We start from the raw sequence: 20282 nt of genomic DNA, 5'->3' as shown, positions 1-20282 counted from the left end.
TGAAGCAGCGGAAAATCTTTGTTTCAACCAGAAGCAGGAACTGTCTCTATTTTGGCAGATTTCCTTCTAGTTTTCTACATACTCTCCAAAGAGTTGAGCTCGTGCTGCACACTCCACCTGAAAACCTACTCCTTCCTCAACCCTCCCTCAACCCAGAGCAATTATTTTCTCTACATCGCTAATAATTGTAAATGGCGGCTTAGTATTCTTAGCACAATACATAAAATTAAATATTCAGCTCAAATTCCAGTCAGAAGGAACAGGGTGAACAAAAACTCTGGCTGAGTGCAGGATTGTCTGCACAAGAGCATCATATTCAGCTACAATATAAGGCAGTGGGAACTTAAGAGCTACCAAGGGAGACTGGTGCCACACCATTGGACCAACTTAATAGAGCGCCATTAATTTCGTTGCAGTATCTACTGTAATTTGGAATACAGAGATCATCTGCCACGAAGTACCTGAAACATGATCACAGTCATTGGAAGTTTTGGAACACATGATAAAGGGTAGAGAACAGAAGACTCCATACCTAAGTCTGCTGCATCAGAATTGCCTGGGGAAATTAAAAGCAGAAGCAAAAAGCTAAAGAGATTATGGAGTGAATCCCCAGGGATAGATTTTATTAGGAGTTGCCATAGAATCATTTCCCAGATTCCCTTGTTGCAACATCAAGTTGGGGAACCACAAAAGAAAAACTAGGTTCTAAGAGGACAAGAACTACATTTGAAATCAACACTACACATTCCCTAACACTCAAGAGACCCCAAATCAGCTTTTGAATGAGCCCTAAATCAACCTTGGCCATCCAGATGTTTACTAGATAACCCACTAGGATCCTACCAGGTGCCTGGGTCAGGAGTGGAGGTTCAGAGACCATTCCGCATCCAACTAACCAACCGATGTCAGATAAATGAGACAGGCTGTTGAAAATTTAGGTGGGTGTGGAATAGAGTTTAGAGTGGAAAAGGGAGAATGAGGATTTCCACTTTCTTCCAAAGATGGGAGGCATTTTTACTTCACTTAGCTCAAAAGGAAAATGTCATGGTGCCACACTTGATCTCAGGATTAGGGTCAAGGCCCTACTTAAAAAAAAAAGTAAAATGTCATCCTCAGTGTAACAAGGAAAACAGGAACCCTCAAATTATAAACCATGACTAGATCTGCTAACACAATAAAATCAGGACTGAAACCAGACATCCACAGAAAATCTTAAGTCGGAATACAGACATGTGTCACAGTACTAACAGGCCCTCTTAATGATCCTTTGAAGGGAAAGGAAATTAGGGATGTGGTCATGTCCCTAGAGGATAGAGATAGCATCAGTACTTCCTTCTTTTTAAGGCCAAACAGCATTCCATTCCATGTATACACATTTTGTTTGTCCATCTGCCAGCTGATTGGCATTTGGGTGGTTTCCACTTTTTATTTTGAATGCTATGAACATTCGCATGCAAACATAAGCTGTAAGCTTGTTTTCGTTTCTCCTGGGTAGAATTCTCCTGGGAGTAAAATTGCTGAGTCATAATGTAATTCTATGCTTAACACCTGTTTTGAGACTGCTGCTCCTCTTACAGTAAGTGTGTTCATCTGTTTTATGTTTTCTCCCATAATAAGCATCTTTGCAGGTCATGAAATATTCTTCCACATTATAGTTAAACCTAGTGCCTTGTGTCAAAATATTCCTATTTCAAAATTACCCTGAAGACAACCCAGTCAGGTAGAGATAGGAAAAACCTGGGGGTGGGGGTGGGGTGGGGGATGGACAATGAAAATGAAAGTGGAGAAGAGTCATTATAGAGGAAACCATATTACAAACAGACTGAACATGCTGGAAAGTGGATCAACTGAAATGAGGACGAGATCTGAAGCAAAGCAGGTTTGAACGTATCTGGAATCGTGTTCAGAGAACAGAAGAGAAAAAAAAAAAAACCCAGAGATATTCCTAAAATGCAGTGAACGTTTGGAGCCTCTGCATTCCAGTGGGAAGGCACGTTAAGACCCGGGTCAACATCTAGATAGCTCAGTTACTGAGCTTCAAGAACAAGCCTGTGACCATTCACCAGGTCACTTAGGAGCATTAGGGCAAGGGAAACAGCTACCCAGAATAGAAAAAAACACATATAAGTTTAAGCAAAGACACTGGAAACATTTTCAAAGATGGTTCCTATTAAGTCATTTTAGAAAAAAAGTATCTGGTTTTGGAATTCAGTCGAGATGGTTAAGAAAAAACCCAGGAAACTGTAACACTGGGTAGAGAGGGAGAATGACTAGTATTTTATATTTAAACGGTATCATTTAAATTATAAAAATGAAACTACAAAAATTAACATAGTATGCAAGTAAACCTGAGTTATAATCTTAGCCCTGCTAGACTAGAAATAATTCTCAATTCAGAACTAGTTCCCCCAGACAACCTGTGTTCATTCACAAAAGCGAACTGGAACCATTCTTAGAATCCAATTTCACTCTATTTGTCACCTTCAGCCACTGTCTTGTCAATGCAGCCATCCTAACATAACCTCTTTCCACATTTTGACTAAACTCAGGCTCCCCTTCCTCTTTCCCACCTCTAAAACCAATATGGTATGCTTCAAACTTCTGCCCTAAAAACAGGTTTGCTGCTTTGATATGAACTCTGAAAATAACTATCCAGAGGCAAGTACTTCTTTACAATGCTCATGAAAAATTATTCTCAATCATACTGCAAAGAACTCCAAAAGAAACAAGCTGAATTAAATATTTTCCCGAGGTTTAATCGTATCTGATTGCCAACACTTCACCATGTTTGACCCCCCAAACAGAATAGTCCTTTTGTATGGTTCAACCTCACTTCTCAGAATGGGGCTTATCCAGACCATTGGTTCCTTGGTAGTTGAGGGGCCTGCAGCTATGTGGAGTAATGGATTCCAGCAAAGAATGCAGAGGAAGGGTGCCCATGCCATCCCTATCACCCTGACCCCAAATACATTTAGAAGTGGGCTCCATGCCCAACGTGGGGCTTGAACTCACAACTGAGAAACACATGATCTACTGACTGAACCACCCAGGAGTTCCCCTTGGTCGCCCACCCACCAAATACATTCTTGATCCTTAAGTGCTCACCATCACTTGGATTACTAGTACATTTGCTTCTAACCCAACTTCTTCCACTGTTCAAATGACCTTCTCATTAAATGCTTCAAAAAACAGATTCCCACCCCTATTAAGCTGCTCAAAGCACAAACCAATTTGCAATGCACACTGTACATCAATAAGGACCTCTTAGATTCCCATCTAATCAAACAACTCTTTTTGGGGCCAACTTCATTGTTTATGACAAATACTTGTATCAGAGTAATTCTGTCTCCAAACGGCATCTCCAAATTAGCACTGGACAGCAAACTAAAAAATAATTAAAAAAAAAAATTACACCTTACAATTCTTCAGGCAAGAGCACAACTTTATTTTCACCTATAATAAACCACAATTGACAACAACAAAGGAGACTGTGCAGTTCAACTTTTTATTTTAATAAAATCAGAATATGCACAGCACATGCAGTGCTAGCATCTAAACTAATACAGTAAGCAATTACTAAAGCTACAGTGACTTGAAGTTCAATCTTTACATTCAGCAAGTTTAAATCCATTCTTATGTGATTTTTGAAACCTTATTAACTGAAAATATTGCTTCTGATAAAACTTGCTCAAACGCTACCGCTGAATGTACAAGTCACTGAATATGCCAATACAACAAAGATAACCACATGTTTGAGGATTGCAATGTGCCAGACATTCACTGAAAAAAAAAAAAAAAAATACACACAACTAAACAAAACTCACGCAACAAACATCTGAGAATCTGGACACTTATCAGTGTTTTGAAGTGTATCATTAATATCTTAAGACAAGTGTATCAAAACCTTGGCATGATTTAATTTCAAGTCGCCAATTTTGTTTTTACTAACATCAGAAAGTTATGGCTACACGCCAATGCCGGGTCTGCTTAATTTGACTTAAGAGTTTAATATGACTTAACATTAAAAGCTCACACTACCCCGAAATATATAATTTCACGCATACGGTGACATTCAACATTCAAGTGCCAGTGTTTTTGTACTGTCTTTTGGTCAAGTTTCTTTAAACTTTCAAAGAATCACTTTTAGGCTTACAAAAATAAATATTTGTCAAAATGTTCAATAAATATTACATAAAACTAGCAGCAAAAAGTATCTAGAAATCTGTCGTGTGCAAATAGTTTTCTTCCCGACTATTATTCCCGTGGTCCCAAATAAATTTTAGAATCTAGTCCCATCCCCTTCCTAGACAAGCTGCGTTCAACAATCTCCAAGAGACAAAATAAGATTGGAAGTTTAAGGACACGCACACAAGACATATATATAAAATTCTCTGAATGTGCAATAAAAGAAGTACTTTGTAAAAAGTTATGGGCAAAATGTACAAGGGCCTAAACCTAGACTAATTGAAATAGCACCATAACAAATGACCTCAATACTGTCAAGTGCACCTACTTAATAAAAGTTTTAGAACAAGGCACAATACACTTGAGAATCTATTGCACTTTAGGAAATTTTTGCCGTCTTCCTATGCCACTGTAAAAAGATTGAGCGTTTTGATCACCGCATTCTGGCCACAAAATTAGCACAGAATTCAAAGTGGCAGAGGCATTTTAGTGGTGGACAATGCTCATCTTTGGCCAGATTTAGCATAAACAGACTATAAATACAATGGAAACCTATGCAACTAAAACTGACTACAACTGCACTGTAGAGCAGAATCGACACCTTGTGCAGTTATGTACATATTTCCAACCTGTGTGATCTCAAAAGATTTCAGTTTGTTACTCTTCTGGAGCCATTTTTACGAAGTCTATAGTAAGCCAGTTTAACATCTCAACGCAGCTTGAACAGAGTAATGTGAATCGGCATTTAAAATAAAGCCTGCTGCATTAATTCTTCCTGTTCATACCCTCTTGACCAAAAAACATCAACACTAGCATGCGTTATTAGAACAAAAATCACCCAGGGCCCCGAGGAGGGCTGGTCATTGCTGTGGTCAGCCATTCTACCATTTCAATTTCATTTATGGCAGGCATTTAAAAAGTCTAAGTAGATGAATTCTCCTAAAAACCTATTTTCAAGTTATCAGACCTTTAAACTTTCCCTGTAATAATATGCCCACATTTGGCTAGCTCATAGTTAATGATCTGCCTAAACACTGAAAGAGGAATTGCTGTATTTACTTGCATTAACTTTGGAAACAGTGCTTTGAATGTATGCATGTGTTCATACATCACCTCATCATGACTGGAATGGCTTGTTTAAAGACTATCAGGTTCTAAATACCTATCCAGGATAGAGTGAGCAAATCAGAACTTTAACTTAATACAGTTTGCCACATTAGAAACTAATTCCATGATTATGCTTCAAGACGTTTGTTGTTTTCCCCCAATCTGCAAGTATCAAAAAGCCCTAATGCAGGCTACCGCATAAGTTTTTTCCTTATAATATTTATGGATGAATCGATGATTCCTGTTAAGTTGTATCACACCTGTGTGCCAAGGTTTGATTTTAGCCCAAGTTCAGTAAATTTATTTTGTCAAAACAATTGATATCTTGAGCATTACTGAGCCAACAGGACATCAAAATAAAAAGTTGTCTAAAGTTAAAGGCACAGTACATTAACAAACAAATGATCCTCAGTCACAAAATTATAAATGCAGTTTGGGATGAGGGTTGGCGGGAGGGGAGTTAATCCAAACTACAGCAATGAAGTCTTCGAACCACCTTCTGAACAGGGCTGCTGATTGTTCCTTTCAATTCTTCATGTGACCTTGAGCTCCCTTAAAAAAAAAATTTCAGTGGAGAATCACAGCTGGTAATGTACTGCGAGTTCTTGAAGCTACACAAGGTATAGTCTGGCTAAGTTACATGTGGTTTCCATATTAGCTTGTTTGGCAGGGTGACCTACTGCAAAGCAGGTTCAGTTACCCCACCAGTCAACCCCCTGGGAGTTATAATTTCCTCCATATCCATCACTGTTGTAAAAGCCTCCATAGCCACCTAATGAGAGATTTAAAAAAAAAAAAAAGACAAATTAATTAAGTCAGCCACCGTTAAATCTTTCCCTTCTTTAAATACTTTGATGTCACATTACTAAAAGCAATCTATACAGCAGAACTTCCCCCAGTGTTTTTAATTATGCTCTGAAAAAGAGGACTACAAGGAAGAACCCCTTCCCAAAGACAGGTTTAAAAAGTCACATTACCTCCACCAAACCCTCTGCTGCTGCCGTGGCCGCCGCCTCCACTGCGGCTGCTGCTTGCGCGGCTGCTGCTGAAGCTGGAACTGCTGGCACCACTGCTTTGTCGATAGTCTCGGGCACCAAATCCTCCACTGAATCTGCTACTGCACGACAAGGTGTGTTGGTGGTTCTCGGGAAGATGCAATTCCACCAAATAACCCAGTTCTTGTTAACACTTTCCCGTGGTCAATTTCTGACTTTGCGATACCAAAGTTTCCCTATCCAGCCCTCTTTTCCCTAATAGTGATCGTAAACGCTGTAGCCACGAATTGCTGGCTTTAACTCAGTGTCATCTCTTCTAACACCCCTCACCCGAAGGATCCAGGCAACCTAAGAAACATGAAGCCCACTCAACTGAACAATGGAAAAGTGAACTGTGGACACGGCACCATCCCTCTCTTTATGCACCACCCATACACCTTACCTCTTCGATCGTCCGCGACTGCTTCCCTTGTAGTGGTGTTCATAAGCCATGTTTTCTAACCAAGATGGCACTTCTTGTTTAGCTTCAACAAGAAGATCCAACAAATCCTTGGTAATGTTTATATTCCTCTCATTAAAGAACGAGGTGGCAAGGCCTAAACCAGTTCCAAAAAGTACATAAATTAAAGTACATAAATTAAGGTCATCCACTAAAGCATAGTATTCTTCCTTTCCTATACCACATCTTAAAGTAGAGTATCATGAAAGAGGAAACAAATCATTTGTATTGCGGAGACAGATTTTAACCACATTCCTTAGAAACAGATTTCTTAGATCTAAGGAAGGTCCTAGAGAGTTCTTGGCTGCACTTATCCCACTGAAAAACCACCACCAGACCATCAAGTAACTGAACACTTACCAAGGTTCCCTACACGTCCTGTACGGCCAATGCGATGTACATATTCTTCGATATCACTTGGCAAGTCAAAATTGATAACATGTTTCACATTTGAAATATCCAGTCCTCTTGCTGCTACCTGGGAAATAACTTTTGTTACATATGGCGCACTTCCAGCCAAACACTGAACATGCTGAACTTGAAAATAAGAACTGTCTTATACATACTGCTGTAGCCACTAGAATTGGGCTTTTTCCTGAGCGGAACTGGTGAAGGGCCTCTTCTCTATCTCTCTGAGATCGGTCTCCATGGATACTGGTACAAGCATATCCTTCATGGTACAAGAAATCTTCCAGAGAATCTGCACCCTTTTTGGTCTCCACAAACACTAAAGTCAGTGAATCCTTGCCTGATTGTGAAAAATTACCGGGTTTTTGTCACTAACAGTGACTTAGTTCTCTTTACATTTAGTAAACATGCAAAGACAGGCAAATAAAAAATACACTTTTAACCAATGTTCTGAATGGGGAGGAAAAGCAGTAAAGGCAATCCAAATGGACTCTCATCACCTAAGCCACCAACGTGATGCTAACATTGTCATTTTACCTGTTGCATTTAGGAGATCAAGCAAAAATGACCGTTTGTCGGACTCTTCCACCCAAACGACTTTCTGTGTAATATTCTCAGAGGTAGAGCCAACTCTTCCTACAGCTAAAAAGATATACTCATCCAAGAAATCACGGGCCAGCATCTGAAAGAAAAAAACATGTTTATTATCTACTGAGATTCCCAAGTAGTACAAATTCCCAAGTAGTAAAAGCAGCAGCATCAAACAATACCTGTATTTCCTTAGGGAAAGTAGCACTAAACATCATAGTGTGGCGGACACCCTTTGGTGGCATAGTATCTTGTTCAACTATCCTACGTATCTGAGGTTCAAAACCCATATCCAACATCCTATCAGCTTCATCTAACACCAAGTATCTGCCAAAAAGAAAAATTCAGTTTAGAATTTGAAAAAAGACAGTTTTAGTACAGCTGTTATCATAATAGAGTTTGATATAAATTCCTCACACTGCACGATCTGACACATGTACAAGAGACCTAGCCCAGGATTTGTGCCATCATTCACAAGCATACAGCAAAACTAGCTCTTACTATTTTTCACTCTCTCCCAATCGGGTTACTCTCAGCCTCTACTAAAAAAAGATCCTTGATTTTTCAACATTAAAATTACAAATAGCCAAATTCTTATAAAAGTTAGAGGACTAAAAACTATTTCTCAATCTTAAAATGTCAACAATTTCTACTTATTACTTCTACAAAACCAATGGCCCATAATTTAAAAAATTATTACATCTCATGCACTTAAAAATCAACATACTTGCAAAAATCTAATCCAATTTTTCCTCTTTCCATCATATCCACTAGACGACCTGGAGTAGCAACTAACAAGTGGCATCCACGCTCTAAGTCTCGGATCTGTTGACCAATATCAGCACCACCATAAACCACGCAAGGTCGAACTCTGGATCGGTATGAAAACTGTAAGCAAAGAAATTTTATCAACTTTAAGGCCAACACTTTTACATGGTCTTAAAACATTTCATTAGAATCAACAGGAAAGCCAATAATCCCTCAAATGCATACTTACTTTCCTGGCTTCCTCATATATCTGTACTGCCAATTCTCTAGTTGGTGCTAACACCAAGGAGATTGGGTATTGCTTGCGACGCCCATACCTTCCATTTTCCTAAGAAATAATTTAAGTTAAACTCTTCAACATCCTTTTTGAAGACCCATTACAACATAATTCCCTTCAGTAATTTATAGATTACACTTGAAAACTTTCATTCAATAATTTGGAGTAAATAGGAAGTTTTTTATAAAGAGCTCTCATACAGAAAATTCTCTCAACATCTACCTACAAAATTTCTAACAGTAATGTCCCATTGGGGCTGTCTTCTGCTCAGGTCATGATCCTGGGTCCTAGAATCGAGCCCTGGGTAGGGCTCAGTGGTGAGCCTGCTTCTCCTCCTCCCCAGCTTGGACTCTCTAGCTGTCTCTCAAATAAATAAAATCTTAAAAAATAGTAATGATGATGTCCCATTTAGGGGCACCTGGCTGGCTTGGTAGAGCACACAATTCTTGACCTCAGGGTGGGGAGTTCAAGCCCCACACTGGGCAGAGCTTACTTTAAAATAAAGTCCCATTTAGTAAGTATTTACCTTCATGGCTCTCAAAGCCTCGCCTGGACCATCTGCATAAATCTGACTCAAGATGGGTAAGAGAAATGCTGCAGTTTTTCCAGACCCTGTTTAAGGGAAAGCATATTCTGATTCAACCACAGAAAAACCTGATTATTTTTTAATATTGGTCCCTGAGTTTAACTGCCCTATTACTAGTTAATTAGTAGTTTTACTTTATGCCCAAATGAATTTTCTAAAAATTAACACCCAACTTAAAAATGCCAAGAAGTGACTTCTTTGAGCCATCTGTAACAGGAGTCAGCAAAAGACCCAGCCTATCTTTATAAATAGTTTTACTGGAACACAGCCACGCCAAATTTACATACCGTCTATAAGTGCTTTCACACTACCTAGCAAAAACGAGTTGATTGGCAATGAAGACCATGTGGCCCATAAAACCAAAAATGTTTATTTTGTTCCCTTACAGAGGAAGTACACCACAAACATCAATAATGAAGTAGTATTCACTTCTTTGCATTTGTGTGTGTAAAGAGAAAAGCAATTTTCACTCAGAAGTGATGTCAAATGCAATTTCTAACACTTCCTTATAGGTACTATAGATATTGATGGTATACAAAGGATGACACTCTCACTCTTCTATAGTGAAGAAAAAATACCAAATGATTAATATATTTTTAATGGGGGGGGGAATTTGCCACCCTCTTTCATATTGGTCAAACTCACCAATATAACAAAGCTTGTACTCAATTCAGAGGCTCTACCCCCATTCCCAAAAGTTGGGAGGTGCTCCTTTTCCATGAAGCCACCTTCCCCTTGGCCATATTCCTATGGATCACAGACTATTCTCATCTTATCCTCCTTATTCCACATATAACATTACAGTGCTCATTTCCCACCAATGCATGGACAATAATCTACTCCTCTTGGAGCAGTATTGGGTTAAGGACTTTCTACAGGCCTAAACATTGGAGAGAACAAAATCCAAAGATCTTAAAACAAATACACCAGCCGGCTACTGCACACCTGTGTCAAAGTATACTGATGAGTCCCAGTATACATCTGGGACTCAAGCTTCCCCAGGAAACTTATATACCCCACTGTGGTTTTTTGATACTAGTTTCATAAGAGCAAACCCAGTTACAGTAATCTTGATAATTTTTTACTTTTATCAAGTAAACCTACCTGTTTGAGCACAAGCCATCAAGTCTCTTTTCTCTTTGATAATAGGAATAGCATGCTTTTGCACTGGAGTTGGGCGAGTATAACGAGTAAGCTCAATGTTTCCCATAATAATTTCTCCCATCTCAACATCACTGAACTGTCAAAGAAATTCAACAGGGTTAAATAGCTAGAAATGCTATCTGGAGCCATTCTTGCTTTACATTAATACAGTAATCAGGGGTGGGAGGGGAACCCTAATAGCTAATTTGTACTATACAGTTGCTTTACGTGAAACATTACATTTTGAGAAAAATCAACTCCCGGGTTTAATATACATTGGAGAAATCTGGGTTCTTCCTATATTTGACCCATTTATTTTTTCTATTTCCAATTATTAGTAATGGAGACATTGAACTCCATCTTTCCACAAACCAATGAGGCGGGTTTTTAATGTAACTAAAGACTTCCTGAAGTAGGTATAATTGGCATTTGCTTTTAGGAAGCCCACCTCATTTTGAGGTGCTGTGAAAAAGTTTACACTTCCCTGTGTGTCTTAAAAGGTCAAACACAAATACTTACACTTTCAATATGTGGAGGACAGTTGTTGCCTGTTGCCTCAACTGGAATGTCATCATATTTCTCAAAGTTAATCCCAGTGTTTCCTCCAGAAAAGAGTTCCCTGAAATCAAAAGATTGGTAAGTCTACTTGTTATCCTAGCTAATGCGGCTTTATCACAATTAACACACATTTCAAAAACTTACTGTTCCAAGCGTTCACTTGGTGGGAGTGGTTTTGACCAATCATCTTCATCTGATTTGTCACACCAACGACTATTTCCACCACGTTCAAATTTGCCAAAACCACTTCTGTCACCACGGCTGCCAATACCATCATAGTCACTCCGTCCACGATCATCAAACCTAAACAGCATAAGCAACTAATCAGAATCGTATCATTTAACCACTATCAGATTCCCAGAACTACTCTAGAATCATACCTAGAGAGAAACTGAAGTCCTCATTATGCTAACTTCAAGGATGTCAATTTTGCTTACTCTTACTTGACAAATAAGGCCTTTAAACTAATCAGATTATGTCATTTACATACATTAAGTATGTATCCTTCTTGAGTTCTATAATATTATACAGCCTACACAGGCCTCATACATGCTGAAATTAAGAACCGAGTCTTAAATATTTGGTATCAGCACGTAACTTACACTTTTATTTAAACTTCTCATCCAAATATATTTTAGTGGTAGGAAAAAGAAAATAGCACACCAAACCTCAATTGTCCCAGTTATATTAGGATGTCACTTAAAAGGACAATCAATTCACCTGTGTGACAGACTTTGGATAAAAGGTAGAAAATAATCCTTACCTGAATTAAGATGTTTTTAGTTTTAGGCCTGTTTGCGAAAAATCAGGACACACAGGACTAACCACAGCTATTAGGCGCATGAGGTCAGTTCACCACTTGTGTAATCAAAAATATAAGGTGTTTAAAAATTGTCATATAGAATATCCACAAAAAATCTCAACCATATTAGGCCATTCACTAGACAACTTTACTCCTTTACATATAAATAAAACTAAATAAATATAAAAGTAATTGATTTTAGTATGTCCAGGGGCACATTCTTATTCTCATCCAGTTTCTATACAAGTTCAATTTAGTTAAGACCTCTTACATCTAGAAAAATAAGATTACACAAACTTAATGCTTAACATCCAAATAGGTGATCCATTAGGGGAAAAACATGCTTAATGATCAGACTACAAGAATGAATACTTATCAAATTAAAGACCAATTCTTGAATTGCATACACGTAAGACAAGAAGATCAGTAAAAAATCACTTACCTTCCCCTTGATCCACTTCCACGATCACTAAAGAAACTAGACTTCCCTCTCGAATCACTACGAGATCCAAAACTGCTGTATGCATCCTTATCTTTACTAGAACTCCACCCTGAACTGTCTTTGTCGTAGAATCCTTGAATACAAAAAAAAAAGAAGCAAACCCATTTTATTTTATTAATTAGAAATTTACAATACCTAGGTCTCTGAATTCAAAGCTCTCTAACTTTATCTCTGTGAACTAGAAGGACAATGGAAATATTCCTATCATGGTACTAGAAGTGAACCAAGATTCAGAGCTGGTTTATAATCGGCACACAAAATTTTTTAATATTTTTAATACTACACAACACTGTGCACTAAATCAAGCAGTTTGACAGTCTAGAAAGTGTTCTAAATGAATAAAATACCACCGCTAAAAAGGTCAATCGCATTGCCTATAAAACAATTATTGTATGACCGGCACAGGCACAATTTAATTTCCATTTTATACGTGTGAACCCAGTTTACTAGAACAGTTGCCTTTGTTTCAATGTTTCCTAGAGGTGCTCTTTATTTAAGACATTCCTAAAGGTTTCAGATTACTTAATACATTATTTTCCAGATTCAATAGTAAAAAGTAGAACAATGCTCTGTTCACATGAAATGCATACTTTCAGACAAGAATCAAGAATACCTAGAAAAAAGGAAAATCCTCATCCCTGCACACTGTTGGTGTGGACAGATTCTTAGGTACAACTATAAACATTCAATAACAGGGAATGAGAAAGGTATAAATTAGCCCAACAGGCAGAGGCTTTAAAGACAAGCAGTAGAGGACTGAAACTAGTTTCAGCAGCACTTTATTAAATAGAGATCATTTACAGTAAAGTTACTTTCCTTCAGACTGGTGCCTCTACCATTAGCCAGCCAGGTGATCAACAGACTTAACTAGCAATGAAAAATTTTACATTTCTAAGATCTCTTTCAGTTCTAAAACCTCTATACTACCTCCTCCCTTTGATCTCCATCACTGGGATGAAGAGGGAAAAGCACTGAATATACACGAGGCCAATTCCAACTAGAACACTCTTAAGAATGAGAGAACCCATGACAATAAAGACACAACGTACAGTAACCAGAACAATGATATGCTAATTAAGAGATTATAATATGGATTTTATATCCATGCATTGCAGGGACAGTGCGGCTAATAAAGACTGCACATGCATATGAAGAATGACAGTAAACCACAGGTTTCTGTGGACTTCACCCTTCTGATTCCGCCTTCATCATCTTCTTCTTAACCTTTAGTTTTCCAAACCTTAACTCTTCCTCTGAATCTCAGATCACCTATTTTATGGAATATACAGACCCAGACAACGGTCCCATAATGGAAGTATCAGTCTATCACTATATTAACAAACACAATCAGGAAAGACCAGGTGTTGTTGATACATTTGACAAAACCTTTCAAACGAAGTAGTTAAGGGGAAGGAGATGAATGAAAGAGAGGATCACTCCCAACTTACTGCGAGCATGCCCAGTGCTATCATCTGTTTATAATCTGTTACCTATTCTGCAATAACCCATCTGTCTTTTTTGACAGCTCTGCAAAACAGAAATAACTGGGCTATCACTATGCAATTTGTTTTACATAGCAGGGTGCCTACTCACCCTTTTCAAACTGAAATCATGATGTGAAAGATTACAAACACAAATCACAAAGTACAACACTAGTTAGCTTGTATAAAACCATGTCCTTGGCCACAGAAGAATATGATATAGGAAATAGAATTTTTCACTGCATGACTTTAGATGAGTTTTCTCAAAGAGTGTTAAGTCCTAATATTTGAACCAAGCACCATGTTTATGGACCTCCCAAAGTGCCTCATTTTTCCCTAGGCTCTGATTTCTTAAAAACAAGAATTAGGTCTACTCAAGTTGCTTGACTTACCTTTAGTAGCTTCTCTGTTCCTTAAGTGAGGAGGAATATAGCGTCCCTCTAAAAGAAAGAATGTAAATTTAAATGACAAAACTTCAAGTTAAAGCTTTTTACGAAAATTTGTGCAATTAAAAAATGGTCCCGGAACCAATTTTTTTAGTATCCAGCCACCCAGTCTCTTATTTGGAAATTGAGAAGGGAGAAAATGAATCTGCTTTTACTTTTTTTTTTTTTTTGCTTTTACTTTAAATGCATACTGCTTTTTAAGAACTTTAAGGGGTGGGGGGTGGGGGGGGTTGGTAAATAAAAATTTGACTTGGAACCTAATCACTGAAATCCAAAAATAAACATAATTTGTCTCTAGTGGTTAACATAACACACTTTAAGGGCCTGCTATTATTTCAGAGAAAGGTCATGAACAGACACAGTTAACAACACGTAGTATTACAACCTCACAGACTACTATGTAATAAATCATGCAATTAGACACTAAAATATTTTTATTTCCATCCTGGTTAAATTCCAAAAAATGGCCGATATACGTTAAGGAAAAACAGCAAAGGCAAAAAGGATTTCAAGAACTGGAGTTTTAACTTGGGGCTTGCTAAGTCTATAGTCAACTTGTCCTGTAGGCAGGCAAGAACACAGCCTAGACAATAGATGAGAAGGAAAAGCAAATAACGTATACCTACCAGGTAAAGGAAAATCAACCTGCTTTACTTCTAAAGAAACTACAACTTAACTTCCCTTTCTACTTTTGGGTTGTATTAAATATTAAGTATCTCTATTAGGTAAGATGATCAACTCTCTAAAGAGCTTTACCTTGGCAAATAAAGTAGAATATAAAAAATACGAAGTAACTTTGTGCTCAGCAAGGCCCTTCTTGTCTAAAAATGAGGCCACGTCCTTTACCACCTAACAGAGTGCTTGGGAAAAAAAAAAATGCTTTCACACCCTACAGCCTAAACTCATTTCCCCCCTCCTTTTTGGGGGCAGGGGAGTTAATAGGAAGAGACCTGACCAGAGGGAACCTGAAGCTATCCTAGTGCCAAATAATAAACCAATAATAAAACCACCTACACCTTAATACTAATCTGTAACAAGTCTCAAGCAAAAACAAAAACTCTGAAAAAAATGAAATAAAGCTTTTACCTCTAACTTCTTTTCAAACAAATGATGCAATTTAGCACTTAAAATCCTAACCACCACTCAAGATTATTATAGCCTGTTAAGTCTCATGTTCTTCACAGGAAAGGGTTAACTGTAGCTGATGAATGTGAATGTTCCCTTTACTGAATTTAATTCTGGTAAATAGGGATAAACACATTCCCACCGCCTCTAAGCTTGGCTCAAGATTCATAATGAACACAATCAAACACTTCCAAGAATAATGTGTTTTCTACCAAGTTCTTTTTTTAATGACTTTTTACTGAAGAAAATGAGTCCCTTTTATTACCAAAAGGCCACAATGTTATGATTATTAATTACACTACATAATTCTATGAACACTGACTATATAATTCTTTCCACAGCAAGAAGTGGAGGGGAAATTCTTAAGCTTTAAATAAGTCCAAGGAAACATTGCTACTAATGCTGTAATATTCAAGAAATTCATAAAACGGTTTACTTACTGCTTGCTGTACTTCCTCCACTCTGATTATCGGAAGAGTTCAGGTCTAGGCCAGCAAACTAGGAAAAAAGAGAGTTAAATGGTTAGCAGTCCATGTGTTAAAATATTACACTAAGAAAAAACTAGTCCAAAAAACTCGTCCTGCCCTCCAGCTAAGTAGCACTAGCTGCCCCGCCTGCTTCATGGGGCTGATGGGAAGCTCTTAATGAGAATATGAACTAAGAATGTGCTTTGAAGACTGTAAAATTCTAAGCAAACCCAAAATAACACTGTATATACATACTACAGAAAGCAGCGCACTAGGAGGCTGGTGTTATCCGGTACAAACTGGGAACAAACTTAAGTCATTCAATTAAAAATGGATTTCCCCCTGTAACATCTTCCATACTAAAAGCCCCCAGAAATTATTTTAAAATGTCAAATAGGCAATGGATTCATCTTTACTCCAATCATATTTGACAAATGTTTCCAATGCCACCAACTTCCTACTTGAAATTCTTTTAAGCCTACAGAGCACACCTGAAAAATAAACTAAAATTTTAACTATTTCTTAGTTCTTTTATCCCTTAATGTTGCACAGTTGTTTTTAATTTAATTAGGGTAGCACTCCTGGGTGGCTCAGTGGTTCGTCGGGTGTCTGCCTTCCGCTCAGGTCATGATTCCGTGGTCCTGCCACAGAGCTCCTCATTGGGCTCCCTGCTCAGCCAGAAGCCTGCTTCTCCCTCTCCCACCCCTCCTGCTTGTGTTCCCTCTCTCACTGTCCCTCTCTGCACCTCCCCCAAGAAAATTCTTAAAATAAACAAAAAAACAAAAAACAAAAAAACAAAAAACAACTCAGATGTAGGTTCTACCTATTTATTTTCCCATTTTCAAGATATAATTAAGTTCAGAAAACTTTGAACATAAATAGCACAAGTGACAGTCAACACTTTTTTTTTTTTTAAGAGAACACATTTCACTACCTTTAATCTCCACTTCAACTCATCCCCGTACACTGGAACGCAAAACCTCAACATTCTACAAAAAGACCTGCTATGATTTCTCATTCTTTTAGGACTCAACAGAAACTACATGCAAGCGGAAGGGGGGGGTGGGGACGGGGACAGGACTACATGTGTCAAAAGTAACAGCTTAATTTAAGAAAGCCACAAAAGACCAAATCACACAGTACTGATGCCACCTGTTTGCAAAGGTGACGTAAGTCTTCTGTTAAAAGTTCCAGATTGATACTGTCAAATTGCAAGCATTATCAATGTAGTCACTGAAAATTGGAAGCAGATGCTATTTCTTTTTAAGATTTTATTTATTTGACAGACACAGAGAGAGATCACGAGTGGGGGGGGGGGGCTCCTTGTTGAGCAGAGCGCAAGACCCTGAGATCACAACCTGAGCAAAGGCAGAGGCTTAACCCACTGAACCATCCAGGCGTCCCAGCAGATGCTAAATCTTAAAAAGAAACTAAGTGCGGGGTTCGACTTTTAGGCACCTGGCTTCCATAGTTTGCATCAGCAAAAACGCTGACATGCTTTCTGTTAACAGATACTTTAAAGTCCAAAAGAAGAGAAAGTCTTTTTGCACTTGTGTTACAAGTTTTAATTTTACACTGAGCAACAGGAACAGAAAGTCCTTTTGCACCTGTGTTACAAGTTTTGTTCATTTTACACTGGGCAATAGGAACGATAAAGATCACGTTAAAGACTACTACAAACTCTAAGGATTACACTGCTTCATTCCTGCCTCTAATCTTTTTAAAACGGCACCACCGATATAGAAAATGTTAAAATTGGGGAGAGTCTGTGCTCTTGACAAGATATTCCATGTGCTTCACTCAACAAAGGACGTGGCAGCAATTTGGAGAATGTAATTGATTCATTAATGGGGGAAAAATGCTCCCAAAGAAACAGCATTAAATCTCTAAAAATATTACACACGACTACATTAAAACCTACTATCAATTTGTGTCACTAAACTTCGTTTCAGGATTTCTCTGGCGTTCGTAGGTAAACAGTTTACTTAAAGGATCCAAACATCCCACCTAAAAGCTTAACGGAAGCACGGTGCTTCTGTTGCAGAGGGATGCAGACTTCCTGCCACCGAAGCCCGTAACCCCTCCTCCTCGCTCAGATCACACGTCCTCCTCTAATCTATCCCCAAAAGCCTTAGAAGAGGAGATTCCGGTTAAGATGACAGACTCGGAGATCTGACCTATTTCACAATTTCACTGCACAGGCAGCAACAAGTCAACAACGAAGTGTTTATTTCCCTCAAGCTACATTCCGGGTATTTTTCCTCCGGCCCGATTCCTGGATCAAACGTCACTAACACGGGAATGGTCATACAACCCGTGGTACCACCCAAAACAATGCCCGGCCCTCGCTAAATTGCCACGCACAGACTATCTGGAGCGAGTAAGAAAAAGGGGCCACTCCAGGTCCCTATCCTCCCTGAGATCTCCCCGCCGTGTTCAATCTTTATCTAGAGCCCAGCGCCACCGCGCACGCAGGGACCCATTACTCCCTCCCCTTCCCCCCACTCCTCCCCGAATCTTCTGCGTCACAAAACTTTCCACTCCGGAAACGCGGCCTCGGCGGCCTCGGCACCCTCCGTCCGATGGCCCCTGCGGAAACCTGGCTGGAGCGAAAAAGGCTGCGGAAGGAAGCCCGGGAGGAACAAGATGTCCATTCCATCCTCCTTTCCAGGCCCCTCGCCCGCCCGCGGCCCGCTCTCTCCCGCTAGCGGGCCCCAGCACCGCCCAGCCCCACACAAAGGCGGCCGCCGCCATTACCCCGAGCGAAGGCCACCCCCCCCCCGCGCCGCCCCCTCCCACATTCCAGGGCTGCGTCCCTCTTGCTCTCTCACACTCACACACACAAATGCCGCTGCGCGGGTGCGCGCGCACACACACCCCAACGCCGCCGAGTCTCTGGGACAGGAATCCAGGCCGCGCGCGCAGAGTCAAAAGCCCTAGAGGCCAAAAGGGTCCCCAATCGCACACTGCCGCGCCGCGCACCACCCCCCCACCACCACCCACGGGTCAGTAACCAGTCGGGGTTCGCGCGTGCGCGTCCCCGTGAAGGCGCTCGCACCCCCTCCCCCTCCTCCCGCCTGCGCACGCACACACAAAAGCCGCCATTGTGCTCGGCCGGGGGACAATACCGCGGGCCAAGCCGAGGCCCCGGCCCGAGCGACGACCATAACCAGCATTCCTGCCCGCTCCCCGTTCTTTCACAGCCCCGAAGCACTGACACTAGCCAGCTCGAGGCACCCAGGAAATGGGAACTAAGAGTGCCAGTTAGCGCTGCGCCATAAGCCAAGTCAGGTCAGCAACCATCCCGGCAGACTCCTTGCAGCTCACCTGCTGGTCCAGCCCGAGCGCATTTTCCACCGCCACATGACTCATCCCTGAAGAGTACCGAGAACTCGGAGTCTTCCTCTGCTGAGCGACTGTGTTTGATTCACCGCGAAAGCCCTCTCACGGGAGAACTGCGGCTCTGGAGCTCACGGCGCGGCCACGGATCTAATATACTCACTCGAAAGGCTGTACGTCAGCACGTAAGACGTAGGCCCTCCCTCTCACACCCGCACTCCTCCTACCGCTGTGACTTCTGCCTAGCTACTGCGAGCTCGTTTAGTCCAAACCTCGCGTGATTTTCTAATCAGTCCCGTTCCTGGCTTGGCGTCCTACCTTGGACCGCCGAGCGCCAAATGCTGTCCTAGTTCGCTTGAGCTTCAGTTACCCTGTTCTCCGCTAATACCCTAGCTTGTCTTTGAGTTTTTGAAATCTCGCGATAACTCGTGTCCCGTTTTCCGCCTTCGAGGAGGTCTTTAAAATTGAACCTAGGCCTCCTCTTTTTCTCCCTATGCTCTCAGTTTTTTGCTGTTCCTTTTAGCCAAGCACTCGTTCTTGTTTCTGTCAGTCCTCCGACTTGGGAATATCGGTAGATTTCTTGGAACTAATCAGCCCTTGTTCTTCCGCGGGCAGCCTCCCCGAAAACGGAGTTAGGCAGAAAAAAGCCCGTAGCGGGGAGGACGGCGGGTCACGTGACCGCAGGTGTTTATCGCGGTGGCCATTTTGTGGAGCTGGAAACCTTGGCCTTAATTGAGTGCTCGGAAGGCGGGGGGTTGGGGGAAGAGGGGACAGGAGAGGGAAGAGAGGCAGAGGAGGGAAGAAAGGGAAGAGGAGGAGGGGGGAAAGGAGGAGGAAGGAGGGAGGAATGGTGACCGGGGAGGGGTGGGTAGCGGAGGGGATCTGGGGACAAGTGCTGGTGGCCGGACACTTTAACTGCGCGGTTGCCTAGGCGGCGGGGGTGCCGCCTAGAAACGCAATAATCCCCTTCTGTTTCATCCCGCGACGCGAGCGCGCTCATGCGCGC

The 20282-nt window shown here is 40.6% G+C and overlaps 1 protein-coding gene across 2 annotated transcripts; it reads right to left on the bottom strand.

Moving 5' to 3' along the window:
- Window positions 1-3486: 3486 nt before the first annotated feature.
- Window positions 3487-19422, bottom strand: DDX3X (DEAD-box helicase 3 X-linked). Of its 2 annotated transcripts, none has more exons than XM_045995108.1 (17): window positions 19265-19422; window positions 15911-15968; window positions 14292-14339; window positions 12359-12491; window positions 11259-11417; window positions 11076-11175; window positions 10518-10653; window positions 9354-9439; window positions 8780-8878; window positions 8510-8670; window positions 7965-8109; window positions 7732-7876; window positions 7353-7534; window positions 7147-7264; window positions 6730-6883; window positions 6270-6409; window positions 3487-6064 (listed from the first exon to the last, which is right to left on the bottom strand). In XM_045995108.1, exons 1-17 carry the CDS (start codon window positions 19307-19309, stop codon window positions 5985-5987), a joined length of 1989 nt encoding a protein of 662 aa, XP_045851064.1. In that variant the 5' UTR covers window positions 19310-19422; the 3' UTR covers window positions 3487-5984. The 2 variants fall into 2 exon arrangements, with proteins under 2 accessions (XP_045851064.1, XP_045851065.1); XM_045995109.1 differs by having other exon boundaries at window positions 6270-6406.
- Window positions 19423-20282: the final 860 nt, after the last annotated feature.

The sequence above is a fragment of the Meles meles genome, chromosome X (assembly GCF_922984935.1).
Source record: "Meles meles chromosome X, mMelMel3.1 paternal haplotype, whole genome shotgun sequence".
Lineage (NCBI taxonomy): Eukaryota > Metazoa > Chordata > Mammalia > Carnivora > Mustelidae > Meles > Meles meles.
Note: the sequence above shows the minus strand (reverse complement) of the source record. Positions and strands in the feature narration are given on the sequence as shown.

Excerpts from the sequence above, each read along its gene's own strand:
- DDX3X (XM_045995108.1), bottom strand. The coding sequence starts at position 19,309 with ATGAGTCATGTGGCGGTGGAAAATGCGCTCGGGCTGGACCAGCAG. Across the intron at positions 11,176-11,258 it reads CCAAGTGAACGCTTGGAACA|GGAACTCTTTTCTGGAGGAA; the intron begins GTAAGTTTTTGA and ends TTTTGATTTCAG. Across the intron at positions 6,884-7,146 it reads AGGACGTGTAGGGAACCTTG|GCCTTGCCACCTCGTTCTTT; the intron begins GTAAGTGTTCAG and ends GAACTGGTTTAG.